This window comes from Python bivittatus, unplaced genomic scaffold, assembly GCF_059951505.1.
Source record: "Python bivittatus isolate LINGU-HERP-01145 unplaced genomic scaffold, Pbiv_v1 ctg000020_np1212, whole genome shotgun sequence".
Classification (NCBI taxonomy): Eukaryota; Metazoa; Chordata; class Lepidosauria; order Squamata; family Pythonidae; genus Python; species Python bivittatus.
Window position 1 is genome coordinate 126976366 of NW_028277030.1, and position 15318 is coordinate 126991683.

At 38.5% G+C, this 15318-nt stretch overlaps 1 protein-coding gene across 6 annotated transcripts in view; it reads right to left on the reverse strand.

Moving 5' to 3' along the window:
- ASB3 (ankyrin repeat and SOCS box containing 3) overlaps positions 1-15314 on the reverse strand; it is a 94139-nt gene extending 78825 nt beyond the window's left edge. For 4 of the 6 annotated variants that reach the window (XR_015797612.1, XR_015797611.1, XR_015797613.1 and 1 more), the window contains exons 1-4: positions 10117-10351; positions 7063-7221; positions 1646-1758; positions 248-383 (exon numbers count right to left, since the gene is read on the reverse strand). Coding sequence is in view for 3 of the 6 variants with exons in the window: in XM_088149273.1 (XP_088005399.1) it covers positions 248-383; positions 1646-1758; positions 7063-7221; positions 10117-10351 (643 nt within the window). In the remaining 3 variants the exon portion in view is untranslated. Of the gene's footprint in view, positions 1-247; positions 384-1645; positions 1759-7062; positions 7222-10116; positions 10352-12041; positions 12106-14963 lie in introns of those variants that run through there. The other 2 variants (XM_025173895.2, XM_007439361.3) reach the window with 2 other exon arrangements.
- Positions 15315-15318: the final 4 nt, after the last annotated feature.

Sequence of the window (15318 nt, forward strand, 5' to 3'; positions counted from 1 at the left end):
TCTGATAGAAGACTCAAGAGATAGGAAGATCCCATAATCCTAATTACTTCACATTTGTCCCAACTGCTCGTTGATTTTTGGCTATTACCACTGCCTATTCCCAGCTCAAATTCTTTATTGTCTAACCCAGTTTCTCAATTGGGGTTCAGTGGAACCAACAGAAAATTCTACCTGCTACAATTCACCCCCAGCTTCTACCAATGAAATCCACTTGATGACTGTAGCTTTGCAGAAATTGAGACGTTACCATATGATATAAGAATTCTTAAACATTCCAGCTTTCCATATTGTGCAGCAATAAATAAAGGTGTGATCCCAAAATCATCCACAGACTCTTTGTCGGCTCCTTCATCCAGGAGTAATTTCAGTATTTCAGGATAACTCTGAAGTGGGAAAAAGATTGGTTGTTAAATGGGGGTGTAGAACTGGAATCTTTCCATTTTGGTTATTATTTGTAGCCAGTTCCTTGGTCCCTTCAAAGCTAAGTTCAGCTGACCTGCTAGTCCATTACAATATTGCCAGTGACAAACTGAGAACACACACAGTGGGACACAGGCAAAATATAATACAAAAGATTTACAAGACTGCCATTTTATAATGCAGCCTTTTGTTTCTTGTAACATTTAATTCTGCTCAAGTGAAAAGCTGATTTACAAAGGGTTTTTAAAACAGCAGTTCCCTTGGGAGAAAAAAACCCCAAACTAGGAATACTTGTCCATCTAGCCTTTAAGACCTATAAAAGCTAAATATCAGGATAACTGAAGAAATGAGCTAGTTTTGCTACAGCGACTAAAAAAAAAATCAAAGCAATAGAATAAATCAAAACAGGATTTGAGTTAAATGGATATGGACTGACTAAAAATCTAACAATCTCTTTAGAATTATCACTGGTTTAGATCCAGAGATGTTCCTGAAAATTTTTGTTTATGCAATGGGGCTTTCCTAACTCCTCTGTCACATCCCTTAACAGCTTCTCCATTCAAAATGGCACAGAATCAGAACCAAAAGGCTGAATCAAGATAAGGAATTCAGAAGAATTTAGCTCAGTGATTTCTGAAAGCAGAAGCCCTTTCCCACTTGTACAAGAATATCTGTATACAAGTAGGTGATTTCAACAAGATTTGCCTGCCACAACCTGAAGAAATCATTATAAAAACTGCTATTATCATACTTACAACTGTGGAATATAAAGGTATTGTGAATGTTAGAATACAGTCTGATGCTACATCAAAGAACTGAAGAGCTGGACAGTCTATCCAAGGAACCATAGGCTGGTGCTCACCTTTAAATACCAAAACCTATGCCAGTTCTTTGAAGGTCTCAGTGCAATTCCAAAAGTGGAATAAGACAATTATTTCAAGTGAATTACTGTTCAATAACAGATTTATCACCCATGTTACATCTGATCATTTCTTAAATGTGTGTAATACTTTTGTTATTTAAAATGTATACTGTTTCATACTCTCTTCAGCTCTTGCCATATTCAAGATGATCATTTGCATTTAGACTGAGTTTTCTGCACTACACTGTCGTAAATCAGAAAAGTAAATGGCTTGCAAAGACTATACAAAACTGCTCTTTAAAGAAGAGAAAAAGAGTAAAAATTTTATTTATATGGAAATGAAATTATGGATTTATAGATTACCTGAAAAGCAGCCTGGTGCAAAGAATTCCATTCAGACCAGCAGTGGGATCCATTAAGATTGGCTCCATGTTGAAGGAGAAGCTTAATCATATTAGTATGTCCATTTTCAACAGCTTCAAAGAGTGGGTTAAAAGCTATTATTATTATACATTCATCTTAATCACCACCATCAACAAGAATGTAATTCCTCATCCACTATGAAGTCAGAATTAATTCTCTAAGTAGCCCTGCAATATTACACAAGCTATACAAGCACAACACTCTGCTTCCCTTTATAAAGTAAATTTCATTTCTGAGAGATGCTTGCTATTGAATAAAAGATTTATGAATTCCAATACAGCCACTGATAACTCCATTTTAAGAATGTAAGATACTATGTGCAGGGATAACATGATACCTATTGCTGAAAGATCTGCGCTCTTTGCCAGTTGCTTACTGAGTAAAATTTAAGGTACAAGTATTAACCCTTGAAGTCCTTAATGGTTTAGGGCCTGACTATTTAAGGGTTCGTGTCTGTTATGAACCTGTCTAGCCATTCATAAATGCCGGAGACCTCCTTCTGAAGATATGCCCATTACAGGAGGCCCATTTTTGCAGTTCATAGAAAAGGGCTTTTTTCTGTATTGCTCCCACACTATGGAAAGCATCCATTTGAGAGCTGATCTGGCCCCCCACGCATTATTTTAAAAATCCATTTAAGATGGATTTTTCTTTAGACTTCCAGTTAACTAATTTTACGATTACTTTTAAGTGTATATGTTTAACTTTTTAGTTTCTGAATGTTCTTAATTTTGTTGCCTTGAGTACTCAATAGAATAGAAAGGTGGAGTTTAAAACAAATATATAAACAGATTTGGGGCATTGATCTGACCATAGCAAGTATCTATTAAACTAGTGAACAACTTGCTTCACTGCAGCCTTCCCAGTTAACCTACCCTGCTAAGGCCCACCCCTAAAGTTGTGTTTTCTTCCTTCTTGTTCTCCCTCCTAATATGCTCTCTGCTCAGTTGGCTAATGCAATAGATCAGGAAGCCCTTAACTTCACAGGTTAATCAGGCTCAGGAGAAACATGCTGGCTCAATTGCCATAAGCTCCTGACCTCTAGATCCAGATTTAGTGGCAAAAACCTGCCCCAGTTCTCCATATAATGATACAATCACCCCATCCTTCTCAGACTTTGATCTCAAGGCTGCAGCAACCATTTTCTGAAGGGAGAAAAAATATACATGGCTGGGCACATTTGTAGTTTCCTATTTTAACAGAGGCTTTTTGCTACCACAAAATTAAAAAGAGATATTATTAGCTTATCTTCCTAACAGCACATCATACATCTCATCCCTGGCAACAAATGCAATTATTGTACAGCAGTTTTTCATTCATGCTAAGGCAGCTTTGGAAACATCAGCATCTCTGCAGTCATTTTCTGCAGCTTCATCAGCAATTCAAGATCTTACCTACAGACAGCAACAAGATTTAAATAATATCTTGCATATACGTTATATGAAATGTGCAAACTGACCAAAAACATATTCAGAGAATATTTACTTTTCTAAAATGATATAGTGAAAATTTCCTGAATGCTTATATTGTAAGATTCTCTCCTACAAAAAGAAAACATTTTTGAAAATTATGAAAATGCTATATTGGAAATACAGTTAAAATCAAGTAGATTCTATGGATTGTACCCAATGTTCAGTTCGCTAGCAGAAATCTTATAACTGGCAAGATTCCCTTTATTCCATTTCCCCTTGATGTGCCAGATTTTACCCAGACAGTTGGGTGGTCCTGCAGATCAGATTTGAGATTTGGGGGGGCATATACAATGGGGAAAAAAAACAAGAGAAATCTACATACACAAGCAGCATATATAGGAAATATGTCTAACAGAACATAAATTCACAACTCTAGGAAAAGAAGGATGAATACTATGAAAAACATACTTCATTGATAGCAACAAGGAAGATTACAGTGAAAAAGTGATGAGTGGAGGATAGGAGATACAAGGTCCAATGGTGGTAAGTGTTTTTAAAGGATCAATTAACTTTCTCAATATATGCATGGGAAAACTGCATAACTAGTATATTCCTGGAAATACGACAGTATTTTTCAATAGATTTTGTAAACAGGGATGAGATCGTAACAGAATGAGGAACACTGGAAAAGTAATGATAAATACTTGTTTTTTGTTCCATGATAATTAATGAAACAATGCAAAAACATAAGTGAAAATAAGTTTGAAAGACTTGGACTATTGATTTTATTTTGCTTTTGATATATGAGCAATAAAGTGTTAATAAATTTAACAGAATTTTTACAAACTAAATACAGCAATTGTGATTCTAAATTACTATTTTTACTGATTGCTTTAGGAAATCAATGGAATATGAAGAAGCACAAGGATTTTATTATTTTTATAAATTGTGGAGGTTCGTTACTATCATATATGGGTGGGAGAGTTAAAAAGGCATTGTTAAGAACTGTGTCTTTAAAGAAACCTGTATGATCTTAAAAAGTCAAACAAAGGAAGAACTGAGAATATATTATTTTTTTCCAACTTTTTGCTTATCTGATTATTGCACTGCCAAGTGCTGCCAAGGCAGTTTCTATTCCACATTAAGCCAAGGATTTGCCTTGACCACTTTTAATTCTCTATGAAGACTTGACTCTCTTACTGATCTATTAGCCAGGCCCTAAACCCACATCCCCCACACAACAAGAAGATGCAAAGGCCGGAACTCTTTGAAAACAGATTTTATTATGGCTGAGGCCAAATAACAACAAAAGCCACAACAGTAAAGAGACGTCGGACAGGATTTCTAGAAGTACCCAAAAGTCATTTTATCCTAGTTCAATTGAGAGCCTATGGCTTTCAGACTGATTTTCACTGCACTCTTGTAATGCCTTGCTTTGAATAGGGCTTTGAAAAAGAGGTTTCTCTTTTCAAACAGACACAATGTTCTTTTATCATTTGAAACAAAAAGAAAGACATCAAAACATCAAATTTCCTTTTAATAAATAATTTGAAACCAAGGCGGGTTTTGTACTGATTCAAGACTGACTAGTACTTACATATATTATAAAATGAACCTTTAGGGAATTTATTATTTTCTACCATCATATTTTATAAGCCACACCAGCACCGTATCTACACTGAGCAATGCTATGACTTCTACATTGGGGAATGGATATGTGTTTGCGTTTCTGTAACTTTAAGGTAAAGAATGAAAGAGAGTTGTTATGTCTATTGATGTACAGCAATATTACACTATACCAGTGTTTCTCAACCTTGGCAACTTTAAGATGTGTGGACTTCAACTCCTAGAATTCCCCTGCCAGCATGCTAATCAGTTAGTAATGTGGATATTGGGAATAAATTGAAAAGATTTCTATCAGAACATTCTAATCTATAATAGATCATTGCAACCAGCAGTAAATCTCTAATTACTTAAGAAATAATCTTCCACAATGCAGAAATATAGTTCTGGCAGGTTAATTCTGGCCTGTGGGTTAGAAATTCAGCTTGTCCCCCATTGACAAGCGGAGAATTATTACATTCTGAAACTGGTGCGGCCAACCAAGAGTCTTTTCTCAATCATGGCAGCCTCCAAACCCTTGGCTTTGTCTCCTTCTCTGCAATAAATCTGATTCTTCAGCCAAAAGGTCAGTGATAACCAATGAAAATGTAACACATTCTGCAAACATATGCAGAGATAGCCACCAGGCTGAGATTCACTGGGATAAATTCTATTCTTCCAGCAGCACATAATCACTCTCAACCCTAGCCTTGTGATTCCCCTATCCCATTACTTATTACTGATATTCTGATATTTTTGCAACCCATCCAGGGACCTATTATACAGTTCTGAGTTTCCAGTAAAGGATTCTGCACAAGCAAATTTCTTCCTTAGCAAAAGCATCACTGAATCTTGGAAACAAGTGCTGTAATTTATAAGAGAATACACTGAGTCTAAGCTGTTTAAAATAAATTCAGCATTTTGCTGCTCCTTGGATAACACTGACATCTGCCGGCTCATTCTCAGCAACTGGTTCCTCCCCATTTAAAGACTGTCATTATTTCCATTAGTCCTGTGATTAATGTTCAATTACGAGTAATTCTCCAAATGTTTCACAAACGTGCCCTTCCAATAGTGTGTGGGAGTACACCTTGGTATATGGGCCTGAGAGCTTAAATGAGACACCTTTTCATCCCTTCCAAAGCACTTAACTAAAAAAAAACAAAACAGAATTTTGCCCATTTGTACAAGGAACTGGTAACTGATTTTGTAAGGAGGCAGTTTCCCTCTGAAAAATGGCAATAGATGTATTAAACAACGTATGGAAAATAAGAAATAGCCCTTACTTGAAATATGATGAAAATGATCTATCCTGTTTTTAATTCAAAGCAAAATAAGCATCTAGTTTATCAACCGAAAGAGACAGTACCAATTCAAACAAGGATGAAGTCAGTGTCTAATACACTCCATGTTATGTGGCATCCAGAACTCTTCAACTGTCAACAATCAATGGCACTGGTTCTGGCACCCTCATGCAGGAAACATCCAAAAATTATTATCTAAGCCCTAAAGTAGGCTCATCATCATTAAAATAAGGGGGAAAAAGAGCTAGAAACCGTCAAAACACAAGGAAAAGAACCAAAAAGCTTGGGCCACATATACAGTGCCATTTACTTTGCGTAATCATTCTACCATGGTCCTAGTGCTACAGATGCTCCTACCCTGTGTGAGCCTTTCGTTTTTTTTAGAAGATGAACCATAGCATAAAACATATGTATATGCACTGAATCACAAATCTTGCTTTTGAAAACTGTTCCAAGCGTCAAATATAGTTTACTTTCAAGAATGAACAGTTATACAAAGCCATATGACCTATCCAGAATTATCTTACCCACAGAAGTACAGCAAAACCTTTCTAAAATAGAAGCAGCTGTGAACCTCTTGCCCAACACTTTAAACTGAAGAGCACTGGACAATCCTGAAGGGGGAAATGGAAAACTACTTCCATAATGTTGTCAACAAAACTGCACAGATGTGTCCATGTACTTGCCGAGTTCAACTCAAACCAGACTTTGCCTTTTCTAAAATAACCAAAGTTATAGTTGGATTTGCCTTTGTAAGCAAAAACATTCCCTGCAAACTGATAAAGGAAGTAATCCAATAATAGCTATATTGCAGTATATTCAAGAACCATGAATTCTGACTAGCTGAAACTTTGCATTAATATATAGTAATAATGAATTTTTTTTGTCATTTTTATATTTGCATTTGTTTATGCCAGAGCACACAGCTAGTAGAATTAAGGTGAGGATGATAAGTTATAAAAGAAAGAAATTTGGAACATCTAAATTTGAGGAGTATTTACCCTCATAACTCTTAAATGTTTGGTAACAGTATACTCACCTAGAAATAAAGGTGTGGTGGCGTCATTAGTGAGCTCATTAGGATCTGCACCAGATTCCAGGAGAACAGCAGCACACTCCAGGTTTCCCCTACTTGCAGAAAGATGTAGTGGACAAGTACCCTCAAATGTTTTAGATCTTATGTAATTAGCAGAGGGTGCTGGAAATGATAACATAGAAAATAACCTTACAAAACTTTCCACCAAAATTACATATATTGAAGTGGGATCAGTAATATTATTTGTCAGCATGTGAAATAGAATAGAAACAGAGAAAGAACAGAGAAAAATATTATAGGATGCTAAAATGGGCTTTAGTGCTTTAAGGTGCAACAGAGAGTCAATATTTTGAGTGCTCTTCCTTGCAGAACACACAAAAAAATACATTCTCCACTAAGTAGAAGACAATACACAAGAAAGAGTTGGAGTTTTTTTTTTTTAAGGGAAGCATTCAAAAATGCCATTTCCCACCCCTCCCTATCTGCAGTCTACCTATATACATAAATAGATGGGATCACAATATGTTGGCAAAGCAGGTGTTTCTCACGTAAAAGGTTTCAGTTCACATCTTTATCTAAAAGAATTATAAGTTGCTGTTGCTCCTAGGAGGAAATTCTAAGCCACTTGGACAAACACTCTGACCTAGTATAAGACAACTTTCTACTGCCTAATCTAAATTTGTAAAAAGGAGCAACATTTTTTTGGTGTCTGTAGGTATCTACTTTGTGAAACTCTCTCCCAAGAGACTATGTCCTGCCTGCTTTCCCTTGAGAAAGTAAAGACGGTCCTTTACTGCAAGGCATTCCCTTACCGTGCCATTTTAGGATGCAGTTGGATTGCATTTTAGCTGTTTTTATTAATTATTATTTAATTATTTTCTTTTCTGCAATATCATGTAATCTTAAAATTACTGATTTTACAGCTGGTACTGAACTATAATGCAATGTTGGACTTTGATATCAAGAGTGGACAAGTCATAGTCCCTAACATTCCATTTATGGCTCCCAGAGTTCTTTCTTTCTCAGTCATGTGTGGGGCATTGAAATACCTTGTAAATATTTCCTCAAATTAAAAAAAAAAAAATGAAGGCCAAATTTGTTCCTCCCACTCTAGTGCCATAATGCCATCAGTCACAACTTTTGCATCCCCAAAGATGGAATAAAGTATGGCTTCCAGGATACAAAAGTTTGCCTACCCCTATTCAGTATTTATTAAATTTAAATTTAGCAAAAAGTCATTATGTCAAGAATCCTCTCATGAAGAAAATGAATCTGCTTGTACACCTTGGTTTTTTAAAAGAGCCTGAGAAGAACAGAACTCATTTTACTAATATAATAAAGGTTCAATTTGCATGTAACATCACATTGTGGCAAGATGGCCTAGGGCTGATGTGCTCCCTTTGCTGCATTCTCTTTGTTCCCACATACTCCAGTGCTCTTGGTTTCTACACCTTGGACCCATCTTGTCCAGGATTCTATGTCACACAGTGACAAACCAGATGTCTACAAGGTACCTACAAGAAGATGGAGACACATCTCTTTCTTCCACTGTTCCTCTGCAACTGATATCCGGAGGCATGCTATGCACAATTCAGAAGTAACACCGAATCTTCAAGACTAATAGCTCTTATAGATCTGTCCTTCATGAATTGATCCAATTCCCTTTTAAAGCTATCTAAATTAATAACCATCACTACATCTTATGGTAATGAATTCCATAAGTTAATTCTCTTCTGCAGAATTAGAGCAAACTATGTCAAGAGATGATATGTAAACCAAGATTTCCTGATTTGCAGCACAGTCATTTAGTGATTCTGCTACCCCCACTAATTGCTTTCTTAATTTTGAGGATTCAGAGGATCATTGCTAATTTGCCTCTTAAGAGAAAGAATACCCATTATTCAGCTCTGCCATTAGAGGTAGACCCAGTTTGGTATAGAAGTTAAGGCACCAGACTAGAAATTGGGAGACCGTGAGTTCTAGTCCCACCTTAGGCACAAAGCCAGCTACGTGACCTCGGGCCAGTCGCTTTCTCTCAGCTCTAGGAAGGAGACAATGGCAAACCACTTCTAAAAAACCTTGCCAAGAAAACTGCAGGGACTAGTCCAGGTAGTTGCCAGGAGTCAAAAACTGACTTGAAGTCAATACACACACACAAACACACACATACATCAGGGGTACACTATACTTGTAAAACTTTTCTTGCTAGACAGATGTTAACTTTTTCTGCTTTTTAAAACTCTTATCCTGAAAAAAGATAGTTGACTGAAGAACAGAGAAACTGTCCTTCCTTGACTTATTGCATTGTTATAAGATTGGGGTGTTGCCAAGATGACCTCACAGGAACCCTTTCAACTCTGTGATTCTTCACTTGAAAATTTCAGTAAGTATAGCTCTTGCTAGGAATGTTATAAACAATAGTTCAAGACCTGGCCAAAGAGAGTCAAGAGATGGTGAGGTATGATAATGCCTTCCAATGGGATACACAGGCAATTGGCAGATACGATTTATCTACTTTTCATTAACTAGATATATGATGGGAAATAGGAGTCAGTTGGAGAGCTAATACTGTGAATCATAATTTTATCCTCATGTTATATATATTTGTAATAAGTGGCAGTGATCTCCTTTAAAACCAGGGGAAGGCAATCATGAAAATAGAGACCACACATTATTTCAGCCTCCAAGGATCATAGTAGCAATGACGACACTAGAGGGGGAGAGGAAAATATTTGGCCAGATTTTGGAGGAGTTTGGATTAGATGTATTATACAATGCTGGAATCCCAATGTACCTGTTTTGCTTCTTATTTGGATAGGGAAAAAATCCAAAAATTGTGATGCCAAATGTTGACATTTTGCTCCTTGAGTATCTGTAGCTCAAGCTGGTGAGAGTATGGTATAAGAGTTAGGTGTTAGGAGCTTCATGTAACTTCTGGACTATCAACCTCTGTTCTAAAGAAACTAAATCCTTGAGAAAAACTAGAGCCTCTGAAAATTCCCATTACTCCGAAACAGAAAGCATATAAATATCACTATTGCTGATGTTTCTCCTTACCTGCTTGAATTAAAAGCTTTAGACATTCATTTGTGTTTTGAAATGCAGCTTCATGAATAGCCATCCAACCTCTGTTATCAGGAACATCAATGCTGTATCCCTGTTTGATCAGTTTTTTCAGATGTTTGATACTGCCTTCTCTGGCTGCAAGCGCAACAGCCGAACATCTGTCCGGATAGGCTTCTAGAAAATCCATCCTAACAAAATGGAGGAGGAGGAGAAAATGAAGAGGCATATCCCATGAAATTAATAGGAATAAGGAAAACAACAGTGTATTATCTCAATAAAAGTTACACCTCACTAGAATATAAATCTACACAAACATATCTAATAGGCGCCTCTGCAATAAATTCATATGCAGAAAATATTAAGAATACCAGAAGGCTATGCCAAGAGTATATATACCCAGCAGGATCACCCAAGGCATGAAGGTCATCCCAGCGAAAGCAAGCAGACACCTGTATCAGGTAGCAGCAATATAGGAAAATGCTGGAATGGGACGATCACTTTAGTAACAACAGTAAAAGTGTCATTTCACATTGTATAGAAGAAGACAATGGTAAACCACTCCTGTATTTTACTAAAAATCTGCCTGGATAGGTGACTAACAATATAGAGCCTTGGCCTCTCAGGTCAGATGGCACTCAACATGCTACTGAGGAAGAGCTGAGGATATTCAGTGGTGTTTATGACAGAGATAGACAAAGGTATTCAGGACATCTAGTTGCTGATGGTGCCACATAGGAAAAGAAAATGCAAAGATGCAAAGACAGAAATGGAATGTAAGAAGCACGAACATGGGAAAGTTCAACACAGTGAAAGATTAAATGAAACAACTACACACTGACATTTTAAGTTAACTGAAATGGACTGGTATTGGGCACGTTCAGTAAGATCACATTGTTCACCACTGTACTCTGAACATGAAAAACAAAAAAGAAACAGCACTGCTTTCCTAGTCAGGAAGGATATAGGAAAAATAGTACTTAGATGCAATGTAGTCAATAACTGCATAATATCAATTACACTCCACAGACAACCCTTTAAAATGATCATTTATGCTCTAATACAGAAGAAGAGATTATCAAGTTTGATGGTCAAGTTCAATCAGAAATTGATAGAATGTATAAGCAAGACATACTGCTTGTGACTGGAGATTGGAATGCCAAAGTTGGAAACAGTAAGGAGGAAAATATAATTGAGCTATATGGCTTAGGAAACAGTAATGAAGCAGGAAAGTGGCTTATCGGTTTCTCCCTATCCAATGATTTCTTCATTGCTAACAGTCTTCAAACAACCAAAACACCCACCCACCTACCTATCTATGACTTCACCACATGGACTACCCAGCAATCAAATTGACTATATTATTGGTACAAAGAGGTGGAAGAGCTTAGTGATAACACCAAACATGACTGTGGAATTGTGATGGAATGGAATTATGAAGGCCAAGCTCAGGGAGATAAACATTTTCTTAGCTCGTCAGAACCACGTGGGAGGAACAAGAGGATGAGACTGGCACCTCCCTGAGGAATTCACACTGTTGTGGCTGGAGGACTTTGGGAACTGGAGTTTTAGTCTGGGAAGATTGATGCCAGGCCTAGCCCAAGGAACTCCAAGAGACAATGCCAATTCAGTCCAGCTATGTTTATTTGCTACAACCTCTAGCAAGAATTTTCCCAGACTAAAACCCCAGTTCCCAAAGTCCTCCAGCCACAACAATGTGAATTCCTCAGGGAGGTGCCAGTCTCATCCTCTTGTTCCTCCCACATGGTTCTGGCGAGCTAAGAAAATGTCTATCTCCCTGAGCTTGGCCTTCATAATTCCATTCCATCACAGGAATAGATCATGAACTGTTCATGTGCAAGTTCCAAGTCAAGCTACAGCAGAAGAACAAAAGCTCAATATAATCTCAATATACCCACCATTTTCAAGAACATCAGGAAACACTTTGAAGTCCTGAACTTCACTGATGGGAAACCAGACAAACTGTGGAATAAAATCAAAGTAGTTGCTAAGAATGAATGTAAAAAGAGACTGCCAAAAATCAAGAAACAGAAGAAAGCAAACTCGATGTCAGAACAAATGGTGAAAACTGCAAAGAGAGAATCTAACCCAAGAAAAACTAACAGGAAGGTACTTAAAAATTCAGAGAGCTCTTAGAAAAGACAAGAAACAGTATGCCATCTGTAAGGAGATAAAAAATGGAAACAAACATGGAAAAACAAGGACAATCTTCCAAACAATCTATGAACACAGAAGGAGGTTCCAATCTCATATTTGTACACCAATGGACAGACAATAACTGATTCAAAGAAGATCAAATAGAGATGGAAGGAGTATATTGACATTCTGTATAGTAGGGATGCCAATACTAAGGTATCTTAAAAGACATTCCTAACTTACAGGAATCTCTAGTACCAGAAGATGAGCATCACCACTCCAGTCTTTACCAAGTCAGAAGGCTACAAGAATTGATGGAATATCTACATAAATATGGCAAACAACAGAAGAGGAATCAGTAAAGGTTCTAACCAAACTATGCCAGCAAATCTGGAGAACATCAAGTGGCCAACAGATTGGAAGATGTTACCTGATCTAGCACTGAAGATGTTACCTAGCCAGGTAACGAAACATTTGCAAGCAAACAACCAAGCTCGGAGAACCCCAAGGACTCCACAGACTGGAAGAGGCCAGCCTACATACTAATACCAAAGAAAGGAAGCATAACAAAATGTACAAACTATTGTACAATATCCTTAATTTCACATACTAGTAAAATAATGCTTAGGATCGTCCAAGGCAGATTAGAGCTCTACATGGCAAGTGAGATACCAGATGTTGAAGCTGGCTTTAGAAAATGCTGAGGAACATGAGAGACACAATTGCCGATACATGCTGTAAAATTAAGAAAGCCAAAGAATACTAAAAAGAAGGCAATTTGTGCTTCATTGATTAAAGAAAGGCTTATGATTGTGTTGACCATGTCAAGCTGTGGAATTTCCTTCCACAATGGCATCTCTGTCATGGGTGCTCAATGGGTGGCAGTAGATTTCCCCAAGTTGATAGCGCTCAAGAACCTCAACCTAGTGAAAGGCCTGGAACAGTCCAGGAGCTTATGATCACCATGACAATCATTGACCTGACCCAGTTTACTGAGCACCCAGCACATGAGAGATCTCACACTAGATCTGTTTTTTGTCTCAAGGTAGGCATAATGTGATCTGAAAGTGGGGGGCATTGAACACTGTCCCTTGTCATGGCAGATCACTCTTTCATTGTTTAGGAGTTTTGCCATACAACCTTTATTCACAAGGGTGAAGGTCCTATCAGATCAGTCCACCCCAAGTGCCTAATGGATCCCCTGGGTTTTCAGAGGGCACCTGAGGAGTTTTCTAAGAATCTGATAGGCAGTTCAGTCGAGACTGATCATCCACTAGAATAAGAGGGAAGCTGAGGGGCTTGACCAAATTACACTGGAGTAACCTTTCCCCTCTCATAGATCCAATGCTGCTCTTGGGTTTACTGAGGAGCTCATGGAGATGAAATGGCAGAAGACCCATTTTGAGTCCAACCACTAGTAAGAGCTCACGTTTGCTTCTACACAGTAGTAATCCAAGCAGCAAAAAAGAGCTATTTTGCACTTCATTGCATCTGATCACATTAAAGACAGAAAAGACAATTGCCATTAAAATCTGAAAGGCCCACTGTGAAGAATTTTCATGACCTCTGGCCAACAAAACCACTCAGATTCAATAGGAATTAATCTCTAGCTGGACAGTGCCAACAGAAGTAACTGGGCCTTCATCTAATAATGTGAACTGGGATCACTCTGAGCCTTTAAGTCTTGAGAAAGCAGAAAGGGGTCTCTGTAACATCAGCTCACCACTTCCCATTTGGACCCCTGCTCCTGATGATTAACTAAGGCCTTCCCTGAGATGAGAGAAGGTTGGCTTTTGCAGTTACATCTTGTGCATCAATTGTGGCCATTTCAGAATCATGAAGCTCTTTTCACAGGTCACTCACATACTGTAACCTAAACTCATGCAATTAGAAGAAAGGCAGAAGGTTTTCTGGGAACTTCTTTATAAACTTAGGAGGCTACCCATTTTACATTTATTAGACAGAATGCAAAATCTCTTCTATATAATAATAATAATAATAATTCTATTATCACCAAAATATGTTTAATGCTTTGAATGAGTCATCAAAATCATATTATGACTTAATACATGGGTAAACCTAGCCACTGTAGTATATTACTACATAATAAATTATACAGTTTATGATTCAGTGTACTGTGAACCCAACTATAGCTTATTGATTCAACCATGGTTTAGTGCAATGTATGAACACACGGCTAAGGTAAGAACTAATATATGGCTTGGGCTGAGGAGACCAGAGGGTGGGTGACTTTGGACTGATCACACTCAAACTAACCTACCTCACAGGGTTGTTGGGGAGATGACATGAACGGAGATCCCCAAATCACTCATCTTAAACTCCCAGAAGGAAGAGGGGATACAAATGCAATAATAAATTGAACGCGATTTAGGGCATTAACCCAACTGTCTGGGTTCACATCACATACTCAAGCATCGCGTAAGGATACTGGTTAAATTCGTTTAGCAAAATAAGCAAGAGCGAGGACGCCTCCTTTGTGACTCAGCGGGCTGCAGGACCCAGATCCTCAGTTCGAGTTTGAAGTTAAAACCCGCTGCCCGGCCCAAGAGGCTCAACAGGGGAAGCCGTCGCAACCCCGTACCCCACCATGGCTGCTTCTCCCTCCTCGGCTCCCGGGGCAGCCTGAAGGAAAGCCGTGAAGATGGTTCCCCCGTCGGACTCACCTGCTCGGCCGCCCTGCGCCGGATACCCCGAAAGAGGGCGGAGGCGTCTGTAAAAGAGGCCGCGCCAAACAATCCGCGCCAATCCCGCCTGCCCTGCGCCCAGAGGACAAGGCGGCCAATGCGCCTCCCAGGAGAGGCTGTTACGACTCCTTCCTGCTCTTGCCAAGCGGAGAGCAAGAGCCCAGCAGGACGGCGGAACCAGCCACAGCGCTGCTCCCTTCTTTGCCCGCTCTTCTCTTCCGATCACAGTTCATCGCCGGGGCACTCAGGGCCACCGCGGCTGAGAAGCTCCCTTCCTAGGAAAGGAGGGGCAGACGGTCAGTTGGGGCTCGGAGCCACTCTCCTGAACAGCGTC